The sequence below is a fragment of the Camelina sativa genome, chromosome 5 (assembly GCF_030686135.1).
Source record: "Camelina sativa cultivar CO46 ecotype springtype chromosome 5, ASM3068613v1".
Lineage (NCBI taxonomy): Eukaryota > Viridiplantae > Streptophyta > Magnoliopsida > Brassicales > Brassicaceae > Camelina > Camelina sativa.
This window is the reverse complement of record NC_141884.1, coordinates 28,170,976-28,196,664: the sequence shown is the minus strand read 5'-3', so window position 1 is coordinate 28,196,664 and position 25,689 is coordinate 28,170,976. Positions and strand designations below refer to the sequence as shown.

General features: G+C 38.7%; 1 protein-coding gene across 1 annotated transcript; it reads left to right on the top strand.

Annotated features, from left to right (window-relative positions):
* Positions 1-4,423: 4,423 nt before the first annotated feature.
* LOC147944462 (uncharacterized) lies at positions 4,424-5,305 on the top strand. The gene is made up of 3 exons (XM_087512601.1): positions 4,424-4,698; positions 4,807-5,029; positions 5,123-5,305. Exons 1-3 carry the CDS (start codon positions 4,424-4,426, stop codon positions 5,303-5,305), a joined length of 681 nt encoding a protein of 226 aa, XP_087368727.1.
* Positions 5,306-25,689: the final 20,384 nt, after the last annotated feature.

The following is a 25,689-nucleotide window of genomic DNA, read 5'->3' as shown; positions in this document are numbered from 1 at the left end:
TGATCAAATCAGATATACCACAAGATCAATCTATCCTAACCCATCCTCAAGATCCTAAGAAGACTACTCACAACAAGACATGATCAAACAAATCATAAACCCAGAAATCATTGAAACTTGCATGATTAGATAGATAAGATTAAGATCTACAACTTTAATGAAGAAATCAAACTCAGATTCTCAATACTTAGAGAGTTATTCAACCAACAAGTATGAGGAAATTCTTCTTTTCCAAGTACAAGATCAAAAAAAGAAAATAAAAAGCAAAAGGAATAAAATTCCTTAAAAGGCAAAAACTAGGTTTAAAATATCTGAAAAGCTGACTAAAAATCTAGAATAAAACTTGGTTCAGGTGGCTGCAGTACAAGTCCTTATATAGTGGGGAAGGTGGAAGCCCTAAAAATGGGAAAAGTCAAAGTGGTCCACGCATCGGTCAACTCGACCAGTGCTCGGTCGAGCTGGGGGTCGAGCTGGCTTCTCTTGTGCAACTCCACACGGTCGAGTCCATCTCCCACTCGGTCGAGTGCTTGGTCGAGCTGGACTCCGGATTCCTTGTTCTTCAGCCTTAACTCCCTTGTTTCCTCTTCATGATTGCTTCACATCTCTTCTCCATTGCTTCCATGCTCCTTAAGCTCCAAAATCACCTGTTTATGCATGAAAAGATGCAAATGCAATGCAACTACACTATAATGCATGATTAGTCCTAAAGCTAAACCCAAATGATCCTAGTGCTACCCTTTTACTTCTTCTTTTCTCTTTAACCCTTTTCTCTTTTGGTTTTCAAGTCTTAGGAGAGGTTTCTTACTTGATCTTTCTAGTGGGATGGGGGATTCTTATTGATTGCTATGGTTCTCTTTTCTTCTTATTCTTAAGACATTTAAGCTTTTTGCTAAACTGCTCTTTGCTTTCTTTTCTTTTTCTTTTGACTAGAACCATCTTAGATAACATTTTCTTACTTCCCATCCTTTCACTAGACATTAGCTTTCACTTAAACACATTCCTCTCCTAAAGACTCTACCCTTTTTCTTTCTCTTTTTTTTTTTCTTTTCTTTTTATAACAGCCAAGTCCCAAACCCAACAAGTGAACCACCTAGTCCTATCTAGTTTGAAAAATGCAAACTAGAACTACACAAGGTCTTACTCTTGTCAGTTCAAACCTAACACTTTCTACCAAGCTCAATCCCAAAAAGGCCTCACACACACAAGAATAAACATGGCTTGAAAGAAGGTTTTGGTTTAGGGGTAGGGAAACTGATTTAAAAGTGAAATCAGCTACTTGGATCAACAAGAGTGGTAAAAAGGAGAAAGATGATCCAAATATGTATGTAGTATCCATGAGTTTAAAGCAATGCATACAATGATAATTAAAAGTCAATATTAGGTTCTTATAGATAGGAAATGGAATCAAATCACAACATGCTTCAATTTAGACCAAATGCAATGCATGAATTCAAGGCTTGGTTCAGTCTTATGCTTCTAACCACTCAACTAGCATCAAAGTACTAATAACTTGGGCATTGATCCTAGTCTAGTGAATAAAGCAAGCTAACAAGGAAATACTCATCATAGATCCCTAATGCAAATATTATACAATTCTACATGAAACATGCTAAACAAGATCCTAATATGCAATGCAAACTACATGAACACTCTTTTTTTATGAAGATTTTTTCAAAATTTTTCAAATTTTTATGGTTTTTCTATGCCTTAGATGCTAATGCAAGTGCTAACATGATGATGATAAAAATTTGAAATAAGAACACAAAACACAACATCAAATGCTATCTAGAACCCTGGCTCAAACCGGCAACGGCGCCAAATTGAAACATGGTTTATTGTGTGTGGTGTGATGAAAGTGAATGAGTGTGTGCAATGGTATGATATGATGGGTGTTTCAATTCCCCTTATGCAGTTGCAGTATAAGGGGTGTCAATCCAGTCTGAGTGCTTGTGAACAATCAAGACATGCATATGAATCTAAGTTAAGACAAATATGAAAGGATGTTTGTCACTAACAATCCTATGATGATAATGATAAAATGCAGAAAATAAACTACAAGAGCTAAGAACTAGATGCAAATAAAACAGAATGATTATGAACTAAGAACAGAAACAGAAACTGTAAACACTAGATAAGAACTAATGCAAGACAAGTGATGAACTAGATGCTAAGTGAATGCAATGGAAATTAAACAGAAATGAAACAAGACAAACACAGATCATAAACAAGAGTTCTGGGGATGAACTCGAGCAGCACTCGACCGAGTGTAGGTCGAGTGAGTGGTCGAGCTAGACGAATCCGGAAAAACAGAGTAAAGATAACACAGATCAAACAGCAGGCAAATAACAAGATTAAGACTTTAAAATCAATAAACAAAGAAGGCTCCTGAGGATGGATTCATGGGATAAACTAACCATTGTGGTAATCTAACTTGATCAACAAATCTCAAGCAATGCTATGAGCTAACCTCTAGACATATTAATCTAAGACAAGTCTCTCCCACTCTCATGGTCAAGAGACAATCAAACCTATGCAATCCTAGACTTGCTCTCACAATGAAAAGAATCTACACAAGCAGGCATTAAGCAATACATCTCAAACCAAACAAGACCTCTAATCTCTTAGCAAGCCTAATGGTAAGCTCTAGATCTAGCCTTATCTATGCTTCTTAAACATTGGTGTGATGCTAAAAAGCTTGAGATCAGATCCTACCCTCTCAGATATAGGATCAGCATTAAGAACATCTAGCCTAGAAGAGATCTACAACAATCAAGCTTGATCAAATCAGATATACCACAAGATCAATCTATCCTAACCCATCCTCAAGATCCTAAGAAGACTACTCACAACAAGACATGATCAAACAAATCATAAACCCAGAAATCATTGAAACTTGCATGATTAGATAGATAAGATTAAGATCTGCAACTTTAATGAAGAAATCAAACTCAGATTCTCAATACTTAGAGAGTTATTCAACCAACAAGTATGAGGAAATTCTTCTTTTCCAAGTACAAGATCAAAAAAAGAAAATAAAAAGCAAAAGGAGTAAAATTCCTTAAAAGGCAAAAACTAGGTTAAAAATATCTGAAAAGCTGACTAAAAATCTAGATTAAAACTTGGTTCAGGTGGCTGCAGTACAAGTCCTTATATAGTGGGGAAGGTGGAAGCCCTAAAAATGGGAAAAGTCAAAGTGGTCCACGCATCGGTCAACTCGACCAGTGCTCGGTCGAGCTGGGGGTCGAGCTGGCTTCTCTTGTGCAACTCCACACGGTCGAGTCCATCTCCCACTCGGTCGAGTGCTTGGTCGAGCTGGACTCCGGATTCCTTGTTCTTCAGCCTTAACTCCCTTGTTTCCTCTTCATGATTGCTTCACATCTCTTCTCCATTGCTTCCATGCTCCTTAAGCTCCAAAATCACCTGTTTATGCATGAAAAGATGCAAATGCAATGCAACTACACTATAATGCATGATTAGTCCTAAAGCTACACAATAGTGGTGAGAATGGATAGAAAAAGATGCAAAAGATGTGAATAAACTAAGGGAAAACATGGTAAAATATATGAACATCAATGAAACTCAAGGAAGGTATTCAACAACAGAGAAAGAGCTCTTAGCAGTTGTATTTACCTTTGAAAAGTTCAGAAGCTACTTAGTAGGGTCCAAGGTGATTGTGTACACTGATCATGCTGCTTTGAGGCACATCTACTCAAAGAAGGATACAAAACCAAGGCTGTTGAGATGGATTTGGCTTCTCCAAGAGTTTGACATGGAAATAGTTGATAAAAAAGGGATAGAGAATGGAGTAGCTGATCACTTGTCTAGGATGAGGATAGAAGAAGATATTCCAATTGATGATTCAATGCCTGAGGAGAAACTGATGCTGATTGGGTCAACAAGGCTTCCCACTCGACCACCCACTCGAGCAGGCACTCGACCGAGTATGTTTGGGTGCCCGATCGAGCAGGACGAAATGGAGGAGTGGATGGCACTTGAGAGTGAGGATCTGCCTTGGTATGCTGATATAGTTAATTACAAGGTGTGTGAAGAAGTCCCAGCAGACATGGACTCTTATAGGAGGAAGAAACTCCTCAAGGACATCAATGGATACTATTGGGATGAACCTTACTTATACAAGAAGGGATCAGATGGATTGTTTAGGAGGTGCATAGCAGAGAATGAAGTTGAAGGAGTGTTAGGACATTGCCATGGTTCTGCTTATGGAGGCCATTTTGCAACTTTCAAGACAGCCCAAAAGGTCTTACAAGCTGGTCTATGGTGGCCTACATTGTTCAAAGACACTCACAAGTTCATCACCAAATGTGATGCTTGCCAAAGGATGGGGAATATCACAAGAAGGAATGAGATGCCTCAAAATCCAATTCTTGAAGTTGAGATATTTGATGTGTGGGGGATTGATTTCATGGGACCCTTTAATCCACCTTCAAATGGGAATGCCTACATCTTGGTAGCAGTGGACTATGTCTCCAAGTGGGTGGAAGCCATTGCTAGTCCCACTAATGATCACAAGGTAGTTCTCAAGCTTTTCAAGAACATAATCTTTCCAAGGTATGGAATCCCAAGAGTTGTGATAAGTGATGGAGGATCACACTTCATCAATAAGATCTTTGAAGGAATGCTAAGGAAGTATGGAGTTAAGCATAAGGTGTCTACAGCCTATCACCCTCAGACAAGTGGGCAAGTTGAGGTGTCAAACAAACAGATCAAGGCCATTCTATCAAGAATAGTAGGAGCAACAAGGAAGGATTGGTCTAGTAAACTTGATGAGACACTTTGGGCTTATAGAACAGCTTTTAAAACTCCTATAGGAAGAACCCCATTTCAGCTTGTGTATGGAAAGTCTTGTCACCTTCCAGTTGAAGTTGAGTACAAGGCTCTATGGGCAATCAAACTCCTGAACTTGGATCTTGAGACAGCCCAAGCCAAGAGAAGCCTTGATCTGCATGAACTTGAGGAGATCAGATTGGAAGCTTATGAGAACTCAAAAATCTACAAGGAGAGGACTAAGGCCTTCCATGATAAAAAAATTCTCATCAAGGACCTTAAGCCTGGAGACCAAGCTTTGCTTTACAATTCAAAACTCAAGTTATTCCCTGGGAAGTTGAAAAGTAGATGGGGAGGTCCTTTTGAGATAAAAGAGGTTTTGCCTTATGGAGCTGTCACACTTCTCAACAAGGATGGTAGTGAGTTCACAGTCAATGGTCAGAGGGTTAAGAAGTATTTAGGAGAGAAGGAGACACATGAGAAGTGCTCAATGCTTCTCAAAGATGTCCCTCAGGACTGAAGAACCATAAGAGTCAAGCTTAGTGACTTTAAACAAGCTCATTAGGGAGGAAGTCCCTAAGGTATCCCTGTATATATTGCTTTGGAATTTTGGTATTTTGATTTTTGCTTTAGAATTTTCATGGTTAGGCACGCTAGGGAGTCTGAATAGAAGAGGAAGGCTCATCATTTGGACACTCGCAGTCTAGCTCGACCTACCCACTCGGACACGTACTCGGCCGAGTCAAGGTCGATTGGGATTGTCGAGCTGCCCCAAAGTCCTTCTCCAAGCCACCAGCCTGACCCCAACTACTCCTATGATAGCATGCAGATGGATGTGGACAACTTCTTCCACAATCCCTAAGGTACCACTATCACCTTACCATTGTTTATACCATTGCATTTCATATTGTGTTTTGTGTTGTGTTTAAATCTTGAATCCTCTCACAACTTTTTCACACAGGGGACTGTGTGATTTAAGTTTGGGGGAGGGTTTGAGATAGCATTTGATGTTGTGTTTTGTGTTCTTATTTCAAATTTTTATCATTATCATGTTAGCACTTGCATTAGCATCTAAGGCATAGAAAAACCATAAAAATTTGAAAATTTTTGAAAAAAATCTTCATAAAAAAAGAGTGTTCATGTAGTTTGTATTGCATATTAGGATCTTGTTTAGCATGTTTCATGTAGAATTGTATAATATTTGCATTAGGGATCTATGATGAGTATTTCCTTGTTAGCTAGCCTATTCACTAGACTAGGATCAATGCCCAAGTTATTAGTACTTTGATGCTAGTTGAGTAGTAGGAAGCATAAGATTGAACCAAGCTTGAATTCTTGCATTGCATTTGATCTAAATTGAAGCATGTTGTGATTTGATGTCATTTCCTACTTATAAGAACCTAATATTGACTTTTAATTATCAATATGTGCATTGCTTTAAACTCATGGATACCATATACATACTTGGATCATCTTTTTCCTTTTACCACTCTTGTTGATCCAAGTAGCTGATTTCCTCATTAAGAATCAGTTTCCCTACCCTTAACCTATCCTTCTTTCAAGCCAAATTTATTCTTGAGTGTGTGAGTCCTATTTTTGGGATTGAGCTTGGTAGAAAGTGTTAGGTTTGAACTGACAAGAGTAAGACCTTGTGTAGTTCTAGTTTGCATTTTTCAAACTAGATAGGACTAGGTGGTTCACTTGTTGGGTTTGGGACTTGGTTGTTTTGAAAAGAAAAGAAAGAAAAGAGAAAGAAAAAGGGTAGAGTCTTTAAGAGGAGATTGTGTTTAAGTAAAGTCTAGTGAAAGGATGGGAAGTAAAGTGTTGATTAAGATGGTTCTAGTTAAGAAAAAGAAAAGAAAGAAAAGAAAAGTCTTGCAAAATGCTTTTATGTCTTAAGAATAAGAAGAAAAGAGAACCATAGCAATAAGAAAGAATCCCCCATTCCACTAGAAAGATCAAATAAGAAGCATCTCCTAAGACTTGAAAACCAAAAGAGAAAAGGGTTAAAGAGAAAAGAAGAAGCAAAGGGTAGCACTAGGATCATAAGGGTTTAGATTGCTAGGATAAACACTTTGGGTACCTTTGGGTAGACAAGGTTTTATTCTTGTATGAGTTTAGGTGTTCTTACCTTTAGCATTCTTCTAAAGCTCAATCCATTTTCATGAGAGAACCTTGATATTGATAAGCTCCACTCTAAAAAAAGAGACCATCATTGTCTCAAAACCCTTTATTACCAAGCCAAATGAGTTTAAGCATTGCATAGAGTTGATTCATGTTCTTGTTTAATGAATGTTAAAGGAAATGGTTGATTTGAATGCATGTGGATGTCTTAGGCTCAAATCAGTAAAAGTTGTGATATGCTTGTCTAAAGTCTTTAAATTCCAGCTCATTCAACTTGCATCATAGTATTAGTAACTTGGACATTGATACTAGATGGTCTATTTGCAAGCTTAAGGAGCTGAGATCCCACTTTTAAACCTCATCTACCTTCTTATGTCTTGTTTATTTGCTTGAGGGCAAGCAAATACTAAGTTTGGGGGTGTTGATGTTCATATATTTTACCATGTTTTCCCTTAGTTTATTCACATATTTTGCATCTTTTTCTATCCATTTTCACCATTATTGTGTAGCTTTAGGACTAATCATGCATTAGAGTGTAGTTGCATTGCATTTGCATCTTTTCATGCATAAACAGGTGATTTTGGAGCTTAAGGAGCATGGAAGCAATGGAGAAGAGATGTGAAGCAATCATGAGGAGGAAACAAGGGAGTTAAGGCTGAAGAACCAAGATCCGGAGTCCAGCTCGACCAAGCACTCGACCGAGTGGGAGATGGACTCGACCGAGTAGAGTTACACAGAAGAAGCCAGCCCGACCTGTCACTCGACCGAGCACTGGTCGAGTTGACCGATTCGTGGACCACTTTGACTTTTCCCATTTTTAGGGCTTCCACTCCCCTTCCTATATAAGGCCTTGTACCTGCAGCCACCAAACAATCTAGATTTTTTAGTCTAGCTTTTCAGATATTCTAAACCTAGTTTTTACCTTTTTAGGAATATTATTCCTTTTGCATTTTTATTTCTTTTTTGGATTTTGTACTTAGAAAAGAAGAATTTCCTCATACTTGTTGGTTGAATAACTTTCTAACTATTGAGAATCTGAGTTTGATTTCTTCTTTAAAGTTGTAGATCTTTATCTTATCTATCTAATCATGCAAGTTTCAATATTTTCTGGGTTTTTGACTTTGTTCATCATGTCTTGTTGTGAGTAGTCTTCTTAGGATCTTGAGGATGGGTTAGGATGGATTGATCTTGTGGTATATCTGATTTGATCAAGCTTGATTATTGTAGATCTCTTCTAGGCTAGATGTTCTTAATGCTGATCCTATATCTGAGAGGGTAGGATCTGATCTCAAGCTTTTTAGCATCACACCAATGTTTAAGAAGCATAGATAAGGCTAGATCTAGAGCTTACCATTAGGCTTGCTAAGAGATTAGAGGTCTTGTTTGGTTTGAGATGTATTGCTTAATGCCTGCTTGTGTAGATTCTTTTCATTGTGAGAGCAAGTCTAGGATTGCATGGGTTTGATTGTCTCTTGACCATGAGAGTGGGAGAGACTTGTCTTGGATTAATATGTCTAGAGGTTAGCTCATAGCATTGCTTGAGATTTGTTGATCAAGTTAGATTACCACAATGATTAGTTTATCCCATGAATCCATCCTCAGGAACCTACTTTGTTTATTGATTTTAAAGTCTCAATCTTGTTATTTGCTTGCTATTTGATCTGTGTTTGCTTTACTCTGTTTTTATTGCATTGCTCTGTTTTCCCGGATTTGTCTAGCTCGACCACTCACTCGACCTACACTCGGTCGAGTGCTGCTCGAGTTCATCCCCAGAACTCTTGTTTATGATTTGTGATTGTCTTGTTTCATTCCTGTTTCATTCCTGTTTAATTTCCATTGCATTTACTTAGCATCTAGTTCATTACTTGTCTTGCATTAGTTCATATCTAGAGTTTACAGTTTCTGTTTCTATTCTTAGTTCATAATCATTCTGTTTTATTTGCATCTAGTTCTTAGTTCTTGTAGTTTATTTTCTGCATTTTATCATTATCATCATAGGATTGTTAGTGACAAACATCCTTTCATATTTGTCTTAACTTAGATTCATATGCATATCTTGATTGTTCACAAGCACTCAGACTGGATTGACACCTCTTATACTGCAACTGCATAAGGGGAATTGAAACACCCATCATTCCATTCATATATCATCATTGCATACATCCATCATTCACCACAACCAACAAATAACATGTTTCACACTCCCCTTCCTATATAAGGCCTTGTACCTGCAGCCACCAAACAATCTAGATTTTTTAGTCCAGCTTTTCAGATATTCTAAACCTAGTTTTTACCTTTTTAGGAATATTATTCCTTTTGCATTTTTATTTCTTTTTTGGATTTTGTACTTAGAAAAGAAGAATTTCCTCATACTTGTTGGTTGAATAACTTTCTAAGTATTGAGAATCTGAGTTTGATTTCTTCTTTAAAGTTGTAGATCTTTATCTTATCTATCTAATCATGCAAGTTTCAATATTTTCTGGGTTTTTGTCTTTGTTCTTCATGTCTTGTTGTGAGTAGTCTTCTTAGGATCTTGAGGATGGGTTAGGATAGATTGATCTTGTGGTATATCTGATTTGATCAAGCTTGATTGTTGTAGATCTCTTCTAGGCTAGATGTTCTTAATGCTGATCCTATATCTGAGAGGGTAGGATCTGATCTCAAGCTTTTTAGCATCACACCAATGTTTAAGAAGCATAGATAAGGCTAGATCTAGAGCTTACCATTAGGCTTGCTAAGAGATTAGAGGTCTTGTTTGGTTTGAGATGTATTGCTTAATGCCTGCTTGTGTAGATTCTTTTCATTGTGAGAGCAAGTCTAGGATTGCATGGGTTTGATTGTCTCTTGACCATGAGAGTGGGAGAGACTTGTCTTGGATTAATATGTCTAGAGGTTAGCTCATAGCATTGCTTGAGATTTGTTGATCAAGTTAGATTACCACAATGATTAGTTTATCCCATGAATCCATCCTCAGGAACCTACTTTGTTTATTGATTTTAAAGTCTCAATCTTGTTATTTGCTTGCTATTTGATCTGTGTTTGCTTTACTCTGTTTTTATTGCATTGCTCTGTTTTCCCGGATTTGTCTAGCTCGACCACTCACTCGACCTACACTCGGTCGAGTGCTGCTCGAGTTCATCCCCAGAACTCTTGTTTATGATTTGTGATTGTCTTGTTTCATTCCTGTTTAATTTCCATTGCATTTACTTAGCATCTAGTTCATTACTTGTCTTGCATTAGTTCATATCTAGAGTTTACAGTTTCTGTTTCTATTCTTAGTTCATAATCATTCTGTTTTATTTGCATCTAGTTCTTAGTTCTTGTAGTTTATTTTCTGCATTTTATCATTATCATCATAGGATTGTTAGTGACAAACATCCTTTCATATTTGTCTTAACTTAGATTCATATGCATATCTTGATTGTTCACAAGCACTCAGACTGGATTGACACCTCTTATACTGCAATTGCATAAGGGGAATTGAAACACCCATCATTCCATTCATATATCATCATTGCATACATCCATCATTCACCACAACCAACAAATAACATGTTTCACACTCCCCTTCCTATATAAGGCCTTGTACCTGCAGCCACCAAACAATCTAGAGTTTTTAGTCCAGCTTTTCAGATATTCTAAACCTAGTTTTTACCTTTTTAGGAATATTATTCCTTTTGCATTTTTATTTCTTTTTTGGATTTTGTACTTAGAAAAGAAGAATTTCCTCATACTTGTTGGTTGAATAACTTTCTAAGTATTGAGAATCTGAGTTTGATTTCTTCTTTAAAGTTGTAGATCTTTATCTTATCTATCTAATCATGCAAGTTTCAATATTTTCTGGGTTTCTGTCTTTGTTCTTCATGTCTTGTTGTGAGTAGTCTTCTTAGGATCTTGAGGATGGGTTAGGATAGATTGATCTTGTGGTATATCTGATTTGATCAAGCTTGATTGTTGTAGATCTCTTCTAGGCTAGATGTTCTTAATGCTGATCCTATATCTGAGAGGGTAGGATCTGATCTCAAGCTTTTTAGCATCACACCAATGTTTAAGAAGCATAGATAAGGCTAGATCTAGAGCTTACCATTAGGCTTGCTAAGAGATTAGAGGTCTTGTTTGGTTTGAGATGTATTGCTTAATGCCTGCTTGTGTAGATTCTTTTCATTGTGAGAGCAAGTCTAGGATTGCATGGGTTTGATTGTCTCTTGACCATGAGAGTGGGAGAGACTTGTCTTGGATTAATATGTCTAGAGGTTAGCTCATAGCATTGCTTGAGATTTGTTGATCAAGTTAGATTACCACAATGATTAGTTTATCCCATGAATCCATCCTCAGGAACCTACTTTGTTTATTGATTTTAAAGTCTCAATCTTGTTATTTGCTTGCTATTTGATCTGTGTTTGCTTTACTCTGTTTTTATTGCATTGCTCTGTTTTCCCGGATTTGTCTAGCTCGACCACTCACTCGACCTACACTCGGTCGAGTGCTGCTCGAGTTCATCCCCAGAACTCTTGTTTATGATTTGTGATTGTCTTGTTTCATTCCTGTTTAATTTCCATTGCATTTACTTAGCATCTAGTTCATTACTTGTCTTGCATTAGTTCATATCTAGAGTTTACAGTTTCTGTTTCTATTCTTAGTTCATAATCATTCTGTTTTATTTGCATCTAGTTCTTAGTTCTTGTAGTTTATTTTCTGCATTTTATCATTATCATCATAGGATTGTTAGTGACAAACATCCTTTCATATTTGTCTTAACTTAGATTCATATGCATATCTTGATTGTTCACAAGCACTCAGACTGGATTGACACCTCTTATACTGCAATTGCATAAGGGGAATTGAAACACCCATCATTCCATTCATATATCATCATTGCATACATCCATCATTCACCACAACCAACAAATAACATGTTTCACACTCCCCTTCCTATATAAGGCCTTGTACCTGCAGCCACCAAACAATCTAGAGTTTTTAGTCCAGCTTTTCAGATATTCTAAACCTAGTTTTTACCTTTTTAGGAATATTATTCCTTTTGCATTTTTATTTCTTTTTTGGATTTTGTACTTAGAAAAGAAGAATTTCCTCATACTTGTTGGTTGAATAACTTTCTAAGTATTGAGAATCTGAGTTTGATTTCTTCTTTAAAGTTGTAGATCTTTATCTTATCTATCTAATCATGCAAGTTTCAATATTTTCTGGGTTTCTGTCTTTGTTCTTCATGTCTTGTTGTGAGTAGTCTTCTTAGGATCTTGAGGATGGGTTAGGATAGATTGATCTTGTGGTATATCTGATTTGATCAAGCTTGATTGTTGTAGATCTCTTCTAGGCTAGATGTTCTTAATGCTGATCCTATATCTGAGAGGGTAGGATCTGATCTCAAGCTTTTTAGCATCACACCAATGTTTAAGAAGCATAGATAAGGCTAGATCTAGAGCTTACCATTAGGCTTGCTAAGAGATTAGAGGTCTTGTTTGGTTTGAGATGTATTGCTTAATGCCTGCTTGTGTAGATTCTTTTCATTGTGAGAGCAAGTCTAGGATTGCATGGGTTTGATTGTCTCTTGACCATGAGAGTGGGAGAGACTTGTCTTGGATTAATATGTCTAGAGGTTAGCTCATAGCATTGCTTGAGATTTGTTGATCAAGTTAGATTACCACAATGATTAGTTTATCCCATGAATCCATCCTCAGGAACCTACTTTGTTTATTGATTTTAAAGTCTCAATCTTGTTATTTGCTTGCTATTTGATCTGTGTTTGCTTTACTCTGTTTTTATTGCATTGCTCTGTTTTCCCGGATTTGTCTAGCTCGACCACTCACTCGACCTACACTCGGTCGAGTGCTGCTCGAGTTCATCCCCAGAACTCTTGTTTATGATTTGTGATTGTCTTGTTTCATTCCTGTTTAATTTCCATTGCATTTACTTAGCATCTAGTTCATTACTTGTCTTGCATTAGTTCATATCTAGAGTTTACAGTTTCTGTTTCTATTCTTAGTTCATAATCATTCTGTTTTATTTGCATCTAGTTCTTAGTTCTTGTAGTTTATTTTCTGCATTTTATCATTATCATCATAGGATTGTTAGTGACAAACATCCTTTCATATTTGTCTTAACTTAGATTCATATGCATATCTTGATTGTTCACAAGCACTCAGACTGGATTGACACCTCTTATACTGCAATTGCATAAGGGGAATTGAAACACCCATCATTCCATTCATATATCATCATTGCATACATCCATCATTCACCACAACCAACAAATAACATGTTTCACACTCCCCTTCCTATATAAGGCCTTGTACCTGCAGCCACCAAACAATCTAGAGTTTTTAGTCCAGCTTTTCAGATATTCTAAACCTAGTTTTTACCTTTTTAGGAATATTATTCCTTTTGCATTTTTATTTCTTTTTTGGATTTTGTACTTAGAAAAGAAGAATTTCCTCATACTTGTTGGTTGAATAACTTTCTAAGTATTGAGAATCTGAGTTTGATTTCTTCTTTAAAGTTGTAGATCTTTATCTTATCTATCTAATCATGCAAGTTTCAATATTTTCTGGGTTTCTGTCTTTGTTCTTCATGTCTTGTTGTGAGTAGTCTTCTTAGGATCTTGAGGATGGGTTAGGATAGATTGATCTTGTGGTATATCTGATTTGATCAAGCTTGATTGTTGTAGATCTCTTCTAGGCTAGATGTTCTTAATGCTGATCCTATATCTGAGAGGGTAGGATCTGATCTCAAGCTTTTTAGCATCACACCAATGTTTAAGAAGCATAGATAAGGCTAGATCTAGAGCTTACCATTAGGCTTGCTAAGAGATTAGAGGTCTTGTTTGGTTTGAGATGTATTGCTTAATGCCTGCTTGTGTAGATTCTTTTCATTGTGAGAGCAAGTCTAGGATTGCATGGGTTTGATTGTCTCTTGACCATGAGAGTGGGAGAGACTTGTCTTGGATTAATATGTCTAGAGGTTAGCTCATAGCATTGCTTGAGATTTGTTGATCAAGTTAGATTACCACAATGATTAGTTTATCCCATGAATCCATCCTCAGGAACCTACTTTGTTTATTGATTTTAAAGTCTCAATCTTGTTATTTGCTTGCTATTTGATCTGTGTTTGCTTTACTCTGTTTTTATTGCATTGCTCTGTTTTCCCGGATTTGTCTAGCTCGACCACTCACTCGACCTACACTCGGTCGAGTGCTGCTCGAGTTCATCCCCAGAACTCTTGTTTATGATTTGTGATTGTCTTGTTTCATTCCTGTTTAATTTCCATTGCATTTACTTAGCATCTAGTTCATTACCTGTCTTGAATTAGTTCATATCTAGAGTTTACAGTTTCTGTTTCTATTCTTAGTTCATAATCATTCTGTTTTATTTGCATCTAGTTCTTAGTTCTTGTAGTTTATTTTCTGCATTTTATCATTATCATCATAGGATTGTTAGTGACAAACATCCTTTCATATTTGTCTTAACTTAGATTCATATGCATATCTTGATTGTTCACAAGCACTCAGACTGGATTGACACCTCTTATACTGCAACTGCATAAGGGGAATTGAAACACCCATCATTCCATTCATATATCATCATTGCATACATCCATCATTCACCACAACCAACAAATAACATGTTTCACCACATCTATCTAAAACTCTTATAATTAGTTAGTTGCATTGGATTAAGACACATTTTAACCACAAAAACACTAACAAAGCTGTTTAGTGCTTCTAAGCAATGTTTTCTTAATTTTAACCTGTTTTGGGACAAAATGAGTACAAGTGGCTTTTAAACTCTCCATATCCATCTCAAACTCATATAATTAGTCAGTTGCTTTGGATTAAGATACATTTTAATCCCAGAAACACTAACATAGCTGTTTATAGCTTCTAGGCAATGTTTTCTTGGTTTTAGCCTGTTTTGGGACAAAATGGGTATAAGTGGCTTTTAAACTCTCCACATCAATCTCAAACTCTTATAATTAGTCATTTGCATTGGATTAAGACATATTTTAACCCCAGAAACACTAACATAGCTGTTTGGTGCTTCTCAGCAATGTTTTCTTGGTTTTAGCCTGTTTTGGGACAAAATGGGTATAAGTGGCTTTTAAACTCTCCACATCAATCTCAAACTCTTATAATTAGTCAGTTGCATTGGATTAAGACACATTTTAACCCTAGAAACACTAACAAAGCTGTTTACAGATTCTAAGGAATGTTTTCTTGATTTTAGCCTGTTTTGGGACAAAATGTGTATAAGTGGCTTCTAAACTCTCCACATCCATCTCAAACTCTTATAATTAGTTAGTTGCATTGGATTAAGACACATTTTAACCCCAGAAACACTAACATAGCTGTTTAGAGCTTCTAAGCAATGTTTTCTTGGTTTTAGCCTGTTTTGGGACAAAATGGGTGTAAGTGGCTTTTAAACTCTCCACATCTATCTCAAACTCTTATAATTAGTTAGTTGCATTGGATTAAGACACATTTTAACCCCATAAACACTAACATAGCTGTTTACAGCTTCTAAGCAATGTTTTCTTGGTTTTAGCCTTTTTTGGGACAAAATGGGTATAAGTGGCTTTTAAACTCTCCACATCTATCTCAAACTCTTATAATTAGTTAGTTGCATTGGATTAAGACACATTTTAACCCCATAAACACTAACATAGCTGTTTACAGCTTCTAAGCAATGTTTTATTGCTTTTAGCCTGTTTTGGGACAAAATGGGTATAAGTGGCTTTTAAACTCTCCACATCTATCTCAAACTCTTATACTTAGTTAGTTGCATTGGATTAAGACACATTTTAACCCCATAAACACTAACATATCTGTTTACAGCTACTAAGCAATGTTTTCTTGCTGTTAGCCTGTTTTGGGACAAAATGGGTATAAGTGGCTTTTAAACTCTCCACATCTATCTCAAACTCTTATAATTAGTTAGTTGCATTGGATTAAGACACATTTTAACCCCAGAAACACTAACATAGCTGTTTACAGCTTCTAAGCAATGTTTTCTTGGTATAGTCTGTTTTGGGACAAAATGGGTATAAGTGGCTTTTAAACTCTCCACATCTATCTCAAACTCTTATAATTAGATAGTTGCATTGGATTAAGACACATTTTAACCCCATAAACACTAACATAGCTGTTTACAGCTTCTAAGCAATGTTTTCTTGGTTTTAGCCTGTTTTGGGACAAAATGGGTATAAGTGGGTTTTAAACTCTCCACATCTATCTCAAACTCTTATAATTAGTTAGTTGCATTGGATTAAGACACATTTTAACCCCAGAAAAACTAACATAGCTGTTTACAGCTTCTAAGCAATGTTTTCTTGGTTTTAGCCTTTATTGGGACAAAATGGGTATAAGTAGCTTTTAAACTCTCCACATCTATCTCAAACTCTTATAATTAGATAGTTGCATTGGATTGAGACACATTTTAACCCCATAAACACTAACATAGCTGTTTACAGCTTCTAAGCAATGTTTTCTTGGTTTTAGCCTGTTTTAGGACAAAATGGGTATAAGTGGCTTTTAAACTCTCCACATCTATCTCAAACTCTTATAATTAGTTAGTTGCATTGGATTAAGACACATTTTAACCCCAAAAACACTAACATAGCTGTTTACCTAAGCAATGTTTTCTTGCTGTTAGCCTGTTTTGGGACAAAATGGGTATAAGTGGCTTTTAAACTCTCCACATCTATCTCAAACTCTTATAATTAGTTAGTTGCATTGGATTAAGACACATTTTAACCCCTGAAACACTAACATAGCTGTTTACAGCTTCTAAGCAATGTTTTCTTGGTTTAGCCTGTTTTGGGACAAAATGGGTATAAGTGGCTTTTAAACTCTCCACATCTATCTAAAACTCTTATAATATGTTAGTTGCATTGGATTAAGACATATTTTAACCCCAGAAACACTAACAAAGCTGTTTGGTGCTTCTCAGCAATGTTTTCTTGGTTTTAGCCTGTTTTGGGACAAAATGGGTATAAGTGGCTTTTAAACTCTCCACATCTATCTAAAACTCTTATAATTAGTTAGTTGCATTGGATTAAGACACATTTTAACCACAAAAACACTAACAAAGCTGTTTAGTGCTTCTAAGCAATGTTTTCTTGGTTTTAACCTGTTTTGGGACAAAATGAGTACAAGTGGCTTTTAAACTCTCCACATCCATCTCAAACTCTTATAATTAGTCAGTTGCTTTGGATTAAGATACATTTTAATCCCAGAAACACTAACAAAGCTGTTTATAGCTTCTAGGCAATGTTTTCTTGGTTTTAGCCTGTTTTGGAACAAAATGGGTATAAGTGGCTTTTAAACTCTCCACATCAATCTCAAACTCTTATAATTAGTCATTTGCATTGGATTAAGACATATTTTAACCCCAGAAACACTAACATAGCTGTTTGGTGCTTCTCAGCAATGTTTTCTTGGTTTTAGCCTGTTTTGGGACAAAATGGGTATAAATCAATCTCAAACTCTTATAATTAGTCAGTTGCATTGTATTAAGACACATTTTAACCCTAGAAACACTAACAAAGCTGTTTACAGATTCTAAGCAATGTTTTCTTGATTTTAGCCTGTTTTGGGACAAAATGTGTATAAGTGGCTTTTAAACTCTCCACATCCATCTCAAACTCTTATAATTAGTCAGTTGCATTGGATTAAGACACATTTTAACCCCAGAAACACTAACATAGCTGTTTAGAGCTTCTAAGCAATGTTTTCATGGTTTTAGCCTGTTTTGGGACAAAATGGGTATAAGTGGCTTTTAAACTCTCCACATCTATCTAAAACTCTTATAATTAGTTAGTTGCATTGGATTAAGACACATTTTAACCCCAGAAACACTAACAAAGCTGTTTAGTACTTCTAAGCAATGTTTTCTTGGTTTTAGCCTTTTTGGGACAAAATGGGTATAAGTGGCTTATAAACTCTCCACATCTATCTCAAGCTCTTATAATTAGTTAGTTGCATTGGATTAAGACACATTTTAACCCCAGAAACACTAACAAAGCTGTTTGGTGCTTCTCAGCAATGTTTTCTTGGTTTTAGCCTGTTTTGGGACAAAATGGGTATAAGTGGCTTTTAAACTCTCCACATATTGATCAAAAGAATAAGCCTAAGGCAGCCATGGCCGTCCGTACGAGTGTTGAATATGGGCTGTCCGTACAAGTGTGGTGAAATGGCCGAGTCTTCTAGTGATAAGGAATGGAGAGGAGGCCTGAAGCCCACTAGAAGGATCGAGAAGCACATTATAACCGTTAGAGAGAAGGGAAGGAAATAGTCACATGTTTGGTAAGGATGGGCTGTCGCTTTCACCTTGGGATGTAGTGTGTCTCTCTCCTAATGTCCCTATCCCACTTGTGTGTCTCGGTCAAGGGTGTAGCCCTAGTTTGTGTTTCCTTAAATAGGCTCATAGCCACCTTGTATTATCGCTTCTTATGGAATAAGAAAACCTAATCTTTTCTCCTTCCTCATTCTCTTTGTCTACCGAAACCTATATCCATTCTCTTGATTCTCTTCTTTATTCTACAAAGTCTTACATGGTATCAGAGCAAGTTGTTCGATTCTCTACAGTCTAATCTCATTCTTCTACTTGTTTCTATTCTCTAGTCTCCTTTCCTTCTTTTCTTCTCACTCGCATTCTTTTGTTTATTCTCCGGGTAAAAGCTTTATCCATCGGTCCATAGAAATCCGACCATGGAAAACGCCAAGCCCATCGTTTCACCGATTGTCCTAAAGGGGACAAACTACTTGCTGTGGACAAGAACCACAAGAACCGCCCTTGGAGGTCGTGGCCTTTGGAGTCATGTCGAGTCCGACTATGTCCCAAAGCAAAACCCCAAAGAAGAAGATGCTTCCGAGGCGGAAGCGGAGGAAGAGAGCGAGAGGAAGGCCAAATGGTTCCAAGAAGACCAAGTTGTCCTATCTGTTCTCCAAAACTCTCTGGACACGCCTATCCTTGAGGCCTACTCATACTGCGAGACGGCCAAGGAACTGTGGGAAACACTTAAAGGCGTGTATGGTAATGTCTCTAACATGACTAGAGTCTTTGAGGTCAAGAAGGCCATAAACGACCTTAACCAAGATGATGTGGAGTTCACTAAGCATCTTGGTAAGTTCCGTGCACTATGGTCCGAGCTTGACATGTTGCGGCCAAGTACACTTGAGGCGAGTGTGCTAAACGAAAGGAAGGAGCAAGACAAGATCTTTGGACTCCTCCTTACCTTGAACCCATCCTTCAATGACCTCTTGAAGCACATCCTAAGGGCAGAGAAGCTTCCCTCCTTTGAAGATATTTGCTCCCAAATTCAGAAAGAACAAGGATCTCTTGATTTGTTTAGCGGTAAGGGGGAGCTTGCTACGGCCAACAAAGGAGTGTACAAGCAAGAGGAGAGGAAGGTGTGGGTATGCGACCACTGCAAGAAGCGGGGCCACCTGAAAGACAAATGCTGGGTTCTCCATCCTCATCTCAAGCCGGCCAAGTTCAAAGCCAACTTCTCAAAGGAAGCGGTTAGCGACAAGGGAGCCGGATCATCAAAGCAGGGAGATGAGGTGGCCATGACCGCAGCCTATGGAGATGTGGTGAGGAAGTCAGACCTTGAGGCTCTCATCCGCTCCATTGCCTCACTCAAGGAGTCTGGTATCTCTTTCTTTACCTCTAAGCCTAGTAAATCGCTTGTTATTGACTCGGGGGCTTCACATCATATGATTAGCAACCCTAGGTTAATTGACAACATAAAACCGGCTTTAGGGAATGTTGTTATTGCTAATGGAGATCAAATACCAGTAAAAGGGATAGGGGACTTGAAACTTTTTGATAAAACCTCAAAAGCTTTCTTTATGCCTACATTTACCTCCAATCTTCTATCGGTTAAGAGGGCCACAAATGATTTGAATTGTTATGCAATTTTTGGTCCTAACAGTGTTCATTTTCAGGATATTGAGACTGGAAAGGTTCTTGGAGAAGGGCAAGGGAGTGGAGATCTCTATGTCCTAGACAAAACCGATCCAAATTTATCTTCTATTAAGTCTTGTTTTGTTGTTGATTCGAATATGGTGTGGCATGCTAGGCTAGGCCACCCTCATTCGCGTGCTTTAGGACTAATGTTTCCTAATATTTCTTTTGATAATTCTACTTGTGAACCTTGTATTCTTGGAAAACATTGCAAGTCTATCTTTCCTAAGTCAACTACTATTTATGAAAATTGTTTTGATTTAGTATGAACCGGCACACACACTTGTCCGTACGACCGTACGGACGTCCGTACGACCAACCAACGGGCCATCCTCAAATAGAAGTCTTCATGAGCCCAATCCACCAAAGAGATCCTCCAACGGTCGCCATTCATCTCGATCCTTCCTTTGTAGCCGTTGGAGCAAGTTGCAAGAGAGAAGAGGAGATCACATGTTAGAATAAGGAGATGTCGCTTTCTCCTCATATTAGTGTGCATAGGATCCTAAGAGAATATCCTATTTGTATATGTCTTTAAATAGTTTGTAAGTATCATACTAATAGAAGTAAGAAGAGAGTTTATTCTCTTTCTCCAACACTCTCTCTCTCAATCGTTCACTCTCCTCACTCTTTACACGATTTCACTCTCTTTCATACTCTCTTCCATAATCTCTTGATTACTCTACTCTCAAACTTACATGGTATCAGAGCAGATTTGATTCTGTTCTTACCTCAAATCTCCATCACTCCCTTCCGCATTCTCTTTCTTGTTCTTGAAATTTCTTGTTCTTGAATCTTCTTTCTTTAACCGTTGGACAATAGCTTTAACCAACGGTCTCTTCATCCTTTTCCATGGAAACTACCAAAACTCTCATTGTTCCAGTTACTCTCAAGGGAGAGAATTACTTACTGTGGGCTAGAACCACAAAGACAGCCCTATGCGGCCGAGGACTTTGGTCCCATGTTGAGACAAGCGAAGCTCCTAGTGGCGAGACCACCAAAGACGGCAAGGATCTTGTCGATGAAAAGAACAAGTGGTTTCAAGAAGATCAGGGAGTCCTAGCTATCATTCAAAACTCCCTAGATGCACCTATACTTGAAGCTTACTCTTATTGCGAGACAGCAAAAGACTTGTGGGACACTCTCAAGAATGTTTTTGGGAATGTTACAAATGTAAACCGAATTTTTGAGATTAAGAGGGCCATCAACAACCTCAACCAAGAAGACATGGAGTTCACCAAGCACTTTGGGAAGTTTAGGTCCCTTTGGGCTGAACTAGAGATGCTCCGGCCGGCGACTATAGATCCGGCCATTCTGAATGAGAGGCGTGAACAAGATAAGGTGTTCGGCCTTCTCTTGACCTTGAACCCCTCCTACAATGACCTTATCAAGCATATTCTACGGTCGGACAAGCTCCCTAGCCTTGATGATGTCTGTAACCAAATTCAAAAGGAGCATGGCTCCATGGGATTGTTTGGCGGCAAGGGAGAACTTGTGACCGCTAACAAAGCTGAGACGGCATCAGCAAACAAGGGCTACTACAAGCCGGAGGACAAGAACAACCCGCCATTTTGTGAGCATTGTAAGAAGCTTGGTCACTTCAAGAGCCGCTGCTGGATTCTACACCCTCATCTAGCACCACCGCCGGGTACCATCCGAGGTGGACGACCAAACCGCGGAGGACCACCGAGAGCTCATCAAGCAGTAGCCATGGGGGAGTCAATCTCTGAGCAGCCTCAACAAGTGACCAGTGGAACTGCTCTTGCTGCAGCATCGTCCGAGCTGGTAAGGCGGTCCGACCTTGATGCGCTCATCAAAGCCATCAAAGAGGCCACCGGTAAGGCGTTTCTTGCCTCAAACAAAATTAAACCCCTCATAGTTGATTCTGGTGCATCCCATCACATGATTAGTGATTCTAGGCTAATTAGTGATATTAAACCTGCTAATGGTAATGTAATAATAGCAAATGGTGAGAAAGTACCAGTTAAAGGCATAGGAAACTTGAAACTATTTGATAAGGAGACTAAGGCATTTTATATGCCAAACTTTACTTCTAACTTGCTATCAGTTAAGAGAGCCACTACTGATTTAAATTGTTATGCTATATTTGGTCCTAACAATGTTCATTTTCAGGATATTGAGACAAGTAAGGTTCTTGGTCAAGGAGGATCCAAGGATGACCTCTATGTGCTTGAGGACTTGAACTTATCTTCTAATGCATCTTGTTTTAATTCGGTTATTATGAAACCTAGTGATTCTATTTTACATGCTAGGCTAGGACACCCTCACACAAGAGCTTTATCCTTAATATTTCCTAATGTTTCTTTTCAAAATGATGAGTGTGAGGCTTGTATTCTTGGTAAACATTGCAAGGCTGTTTTCCCTAAATCTATTACTATTTATGAAAAATGTTTTGATTTAATTCATTCTGATGTTTGGACATCTCCTTGCTTATCTAGAGATAATCAAAAGTATTTTGTGACTTTTATTGATGAAAAATCAAAATATACTTGGATAACTTTGCTTCCCTCTAAGGATAGAGTCCTTGAGGCCTTTACTAATTTTCAAAATTATGTCACTAACCACTTTCATGCCAAGATTAAAATTTTGAGATCAGATAATGGTGGAGAGTACACAAGCCATGCCTTTAAACAATATCTAGCCAAACATGGAATTCTTCATCAAACTAGCTGTCCTTACACACCACAACAAAATGGAGTGGCTGAGAGAAAGAATAGGCATCTCATGGAAGTAGCAAGGTCTATGATGTTTCACACAAGGGTTCCAAAGAGGTTTTGGGGAGATGCTGTGCTAGCCGCTTGTTATCTTATTAACCGCACACCAACAAAGATCCTAAAAGATGTGTCTCCATTTGAGGTATTAACGAATGACAAACCTACATTTGATCACTTACGAGTGTTTGGTTGTGTGTGCTATGTGTTGCGACCAGGTGAGCTAAGAGACAAGCTTGATGCAAAGAGTACAAAGGCTATGTTTCTTGGCTACTCTACCACACAAAAGGGGTATAAGTGCTATGACCCTACAACAAGGAGGGTTCTAGTATCTCGTGATGTCAAGTTCATGGAGACACAAGGCTTTTACGATGAGAAGAATTGGGATGAGCTCCGTAACCTCTCTGATTCACCATCTGATCGGACGCGCAACCTCCGAGTAATCCTTGAGCGACTAGGTCTTGAAAACGATCGGATCACTACTGAGTCAGCCAGACCAGCATCACCAGAACAACCTGAGCCATCTACTGAGCCTGAGCCTGCTACACATGCCGATGACCATACTGAGCAGCATGAGGAAGCACCCGAGTCACTCGCGGACAACACGGCCGAAACAACCGAGGGGACGGCTGACCAGCTTGAGGAGATCATTACTCCAGGACGAGCCAACTCCGAAGCTGGGGCTATAGTTCCTCTTCGGCGCAGCCAACGTATCAAGTATCCTCCTAGTCATTGGAAGAACACCCGTGTGTACTACAACAACATGGCCGTTGCTCATCCGATTCAGGCCGTGTGCACCTTGGCTCATTTTCCGATAGAGCATCAAGTGTTTCTTGGCCATATTGATGAGGATTGGATCCCCAAGACCTATGATGAGGCTAAGCAGCACAAAGTATGGAGAGATGCAGTGGATGCCGAGAATACGGCCATGGTGCAAAATCATACATGGGACGAGGCTGACTTACCCAAGGGCAAGAAGGCTGTCACCTCTCGGTATATCTTCACAATCAAATATAATAGCAATGGGGAGATTGAACGCCACAAAGCCCGCCTAGTCGCACGCGGTTTCACGCAAACGTATGGGGAGGACTATCTTGATACGTTTGCTCCGGTGGCTAAGCTTCACACGGTTCGAGTTGTACTCTCTCTCGCCACCAACCTCGACTGGGAACTTTGGCAAATGGACGTGAAGAACGCCTTCTTGCAAGGAGAACTGGAGGATGAAGTGTATATGCGACCACCACCGGGTTTGGAGGATACTATTGGTCCGGGAAAGGTCTTGAAACTCAACAAAGCTATCTATGGCTTGAAGCAGTCACCAAGGGCTTGGTATCACAAGCTTAGCACCACACTTCTTGACAAAGGCTTTCGCAAATCCGAAGCTGACCACACCTTGTTCACCTTACCAAGCGCCAAAGGTATAGTAGTCATTCTAGTGTATGTTGATGATATCATCATCACTGGAAGTGACTCGGTAGGTATTCAAGACTCTAAAACATTCTTGAAATCAGTTTTTGATATTAAAGATCTTGGAGAGTTGAAATACTTTCTTGGGATAGAAGTTTATAGATCAAATGAAGGGTTATTGTTATCTCAAAGAAAGTATGCACTAGACTTATTGAGTGAAACAGGAAAACTAGGAGCTAAGGCAGTAACAACGCCCCTAGAAGAGAATTACAAGGATGGAGGACAGGGGGAGCTTGACACCGCTCCATTCGAGGACGTTAGCCTCTACCGGCGGCTAGTCGGTAAGCTCATTTATTTAACTATCACACGGCCTGACATTTGCTTTGCCGTGAACCAGGTAAGCCAGCATATGAAGAACCCCACCGTGCACCATTGGAACATGCTGACACGGATCCTCAAGTACATCAAGGGCTCACCCGGCCAAGGCATATGGATGGGACGCAACAAGAGCACCGAGTTGGTAGGCTACTGCGACGCTGACTATGCCGGAGATCGTGGGGACCGACGCTCAACCACAGGCTATTGCACGTTCCTTGGAGGGAACCTGGTCACATGGAAGAGCAAGAAGCAAAAGGTCGTCTCACTCTCAAGTGCCGAATCCGAGTATAGAGCTATGAGGAAGCTAACGACGGAGCTAATGTGGCTGAAGATGTTACTCAAGGATCTTGGAATAGAATCAACAAAGCCGATCACCATGCACTGTGATAACGAAGCAGCCATTCATATAGCAACCAATTCAGTGTTCCATGAGCGGACCAAGCACATTGAAGTGGATTGCCATAAGGTCCGAGAACAAATCAAGCTTGGAGTTGTCTTACCTTGCCATACCGAAAGCAAAGAACAACTTGCAGACGTCCTGACTAAAGCTGCGAGCCCCCAAGTGTGTGAATACATCCATCCTAAGCTTGGCCTCCTAAACCTCACTCGGCCATGACTTGCTTTGTTTTGGCGCCTACACTCTTTTTCCCTTAAGTATAGTTTTCCCAAGAGGTTTTTCTATACTAAGGTTTTTAATGAGGTGGGTGCCTATGTTGTCAAGCTTGACTAGTTCCCCAAGTCAAGCTTGAGGGGGAGTATGAACCGGCACACACACTTGTCCGTACGACCGTACGGACGTCCGTACGACCAACCAACGGGCCATCCTCAAATAGAAGTCTTCATGAGCCCAATCCACCAAAGAGATCCTCCAACGGTCGCCATTCATCTCGATCCTTCCTTTGTAGCCGTTGGAGCAAGTTGCAAGAGAGAAGAGGAGATCACATGTTAGAATAAGGAGATGTCGCTTTCTCCTCATATTAGTGTGCATAGGATCCTAAGAGAATATCCTATTTGTATATGTCTTTAAATAGTTTGTAAGTATCATACTAATAGAAGTAAGAAGAGAGTTTATTCTCTTTCTCCAACACTCTCTCTCTCAATCGTTCACTCTCCTCACTCTTTACACGATTTCACTCTCTTTCATACTCTCTTCCATAATCTCTTGATTACTCTACTCTCAAACTTACATTTAGTTCACTCAGATGTTTGGACTTCACCATGCCTATCTAGAGATAATAACAAGTATTTTGTGACTTTTATTGATGAAAAATCAAAATATACTTGGATTA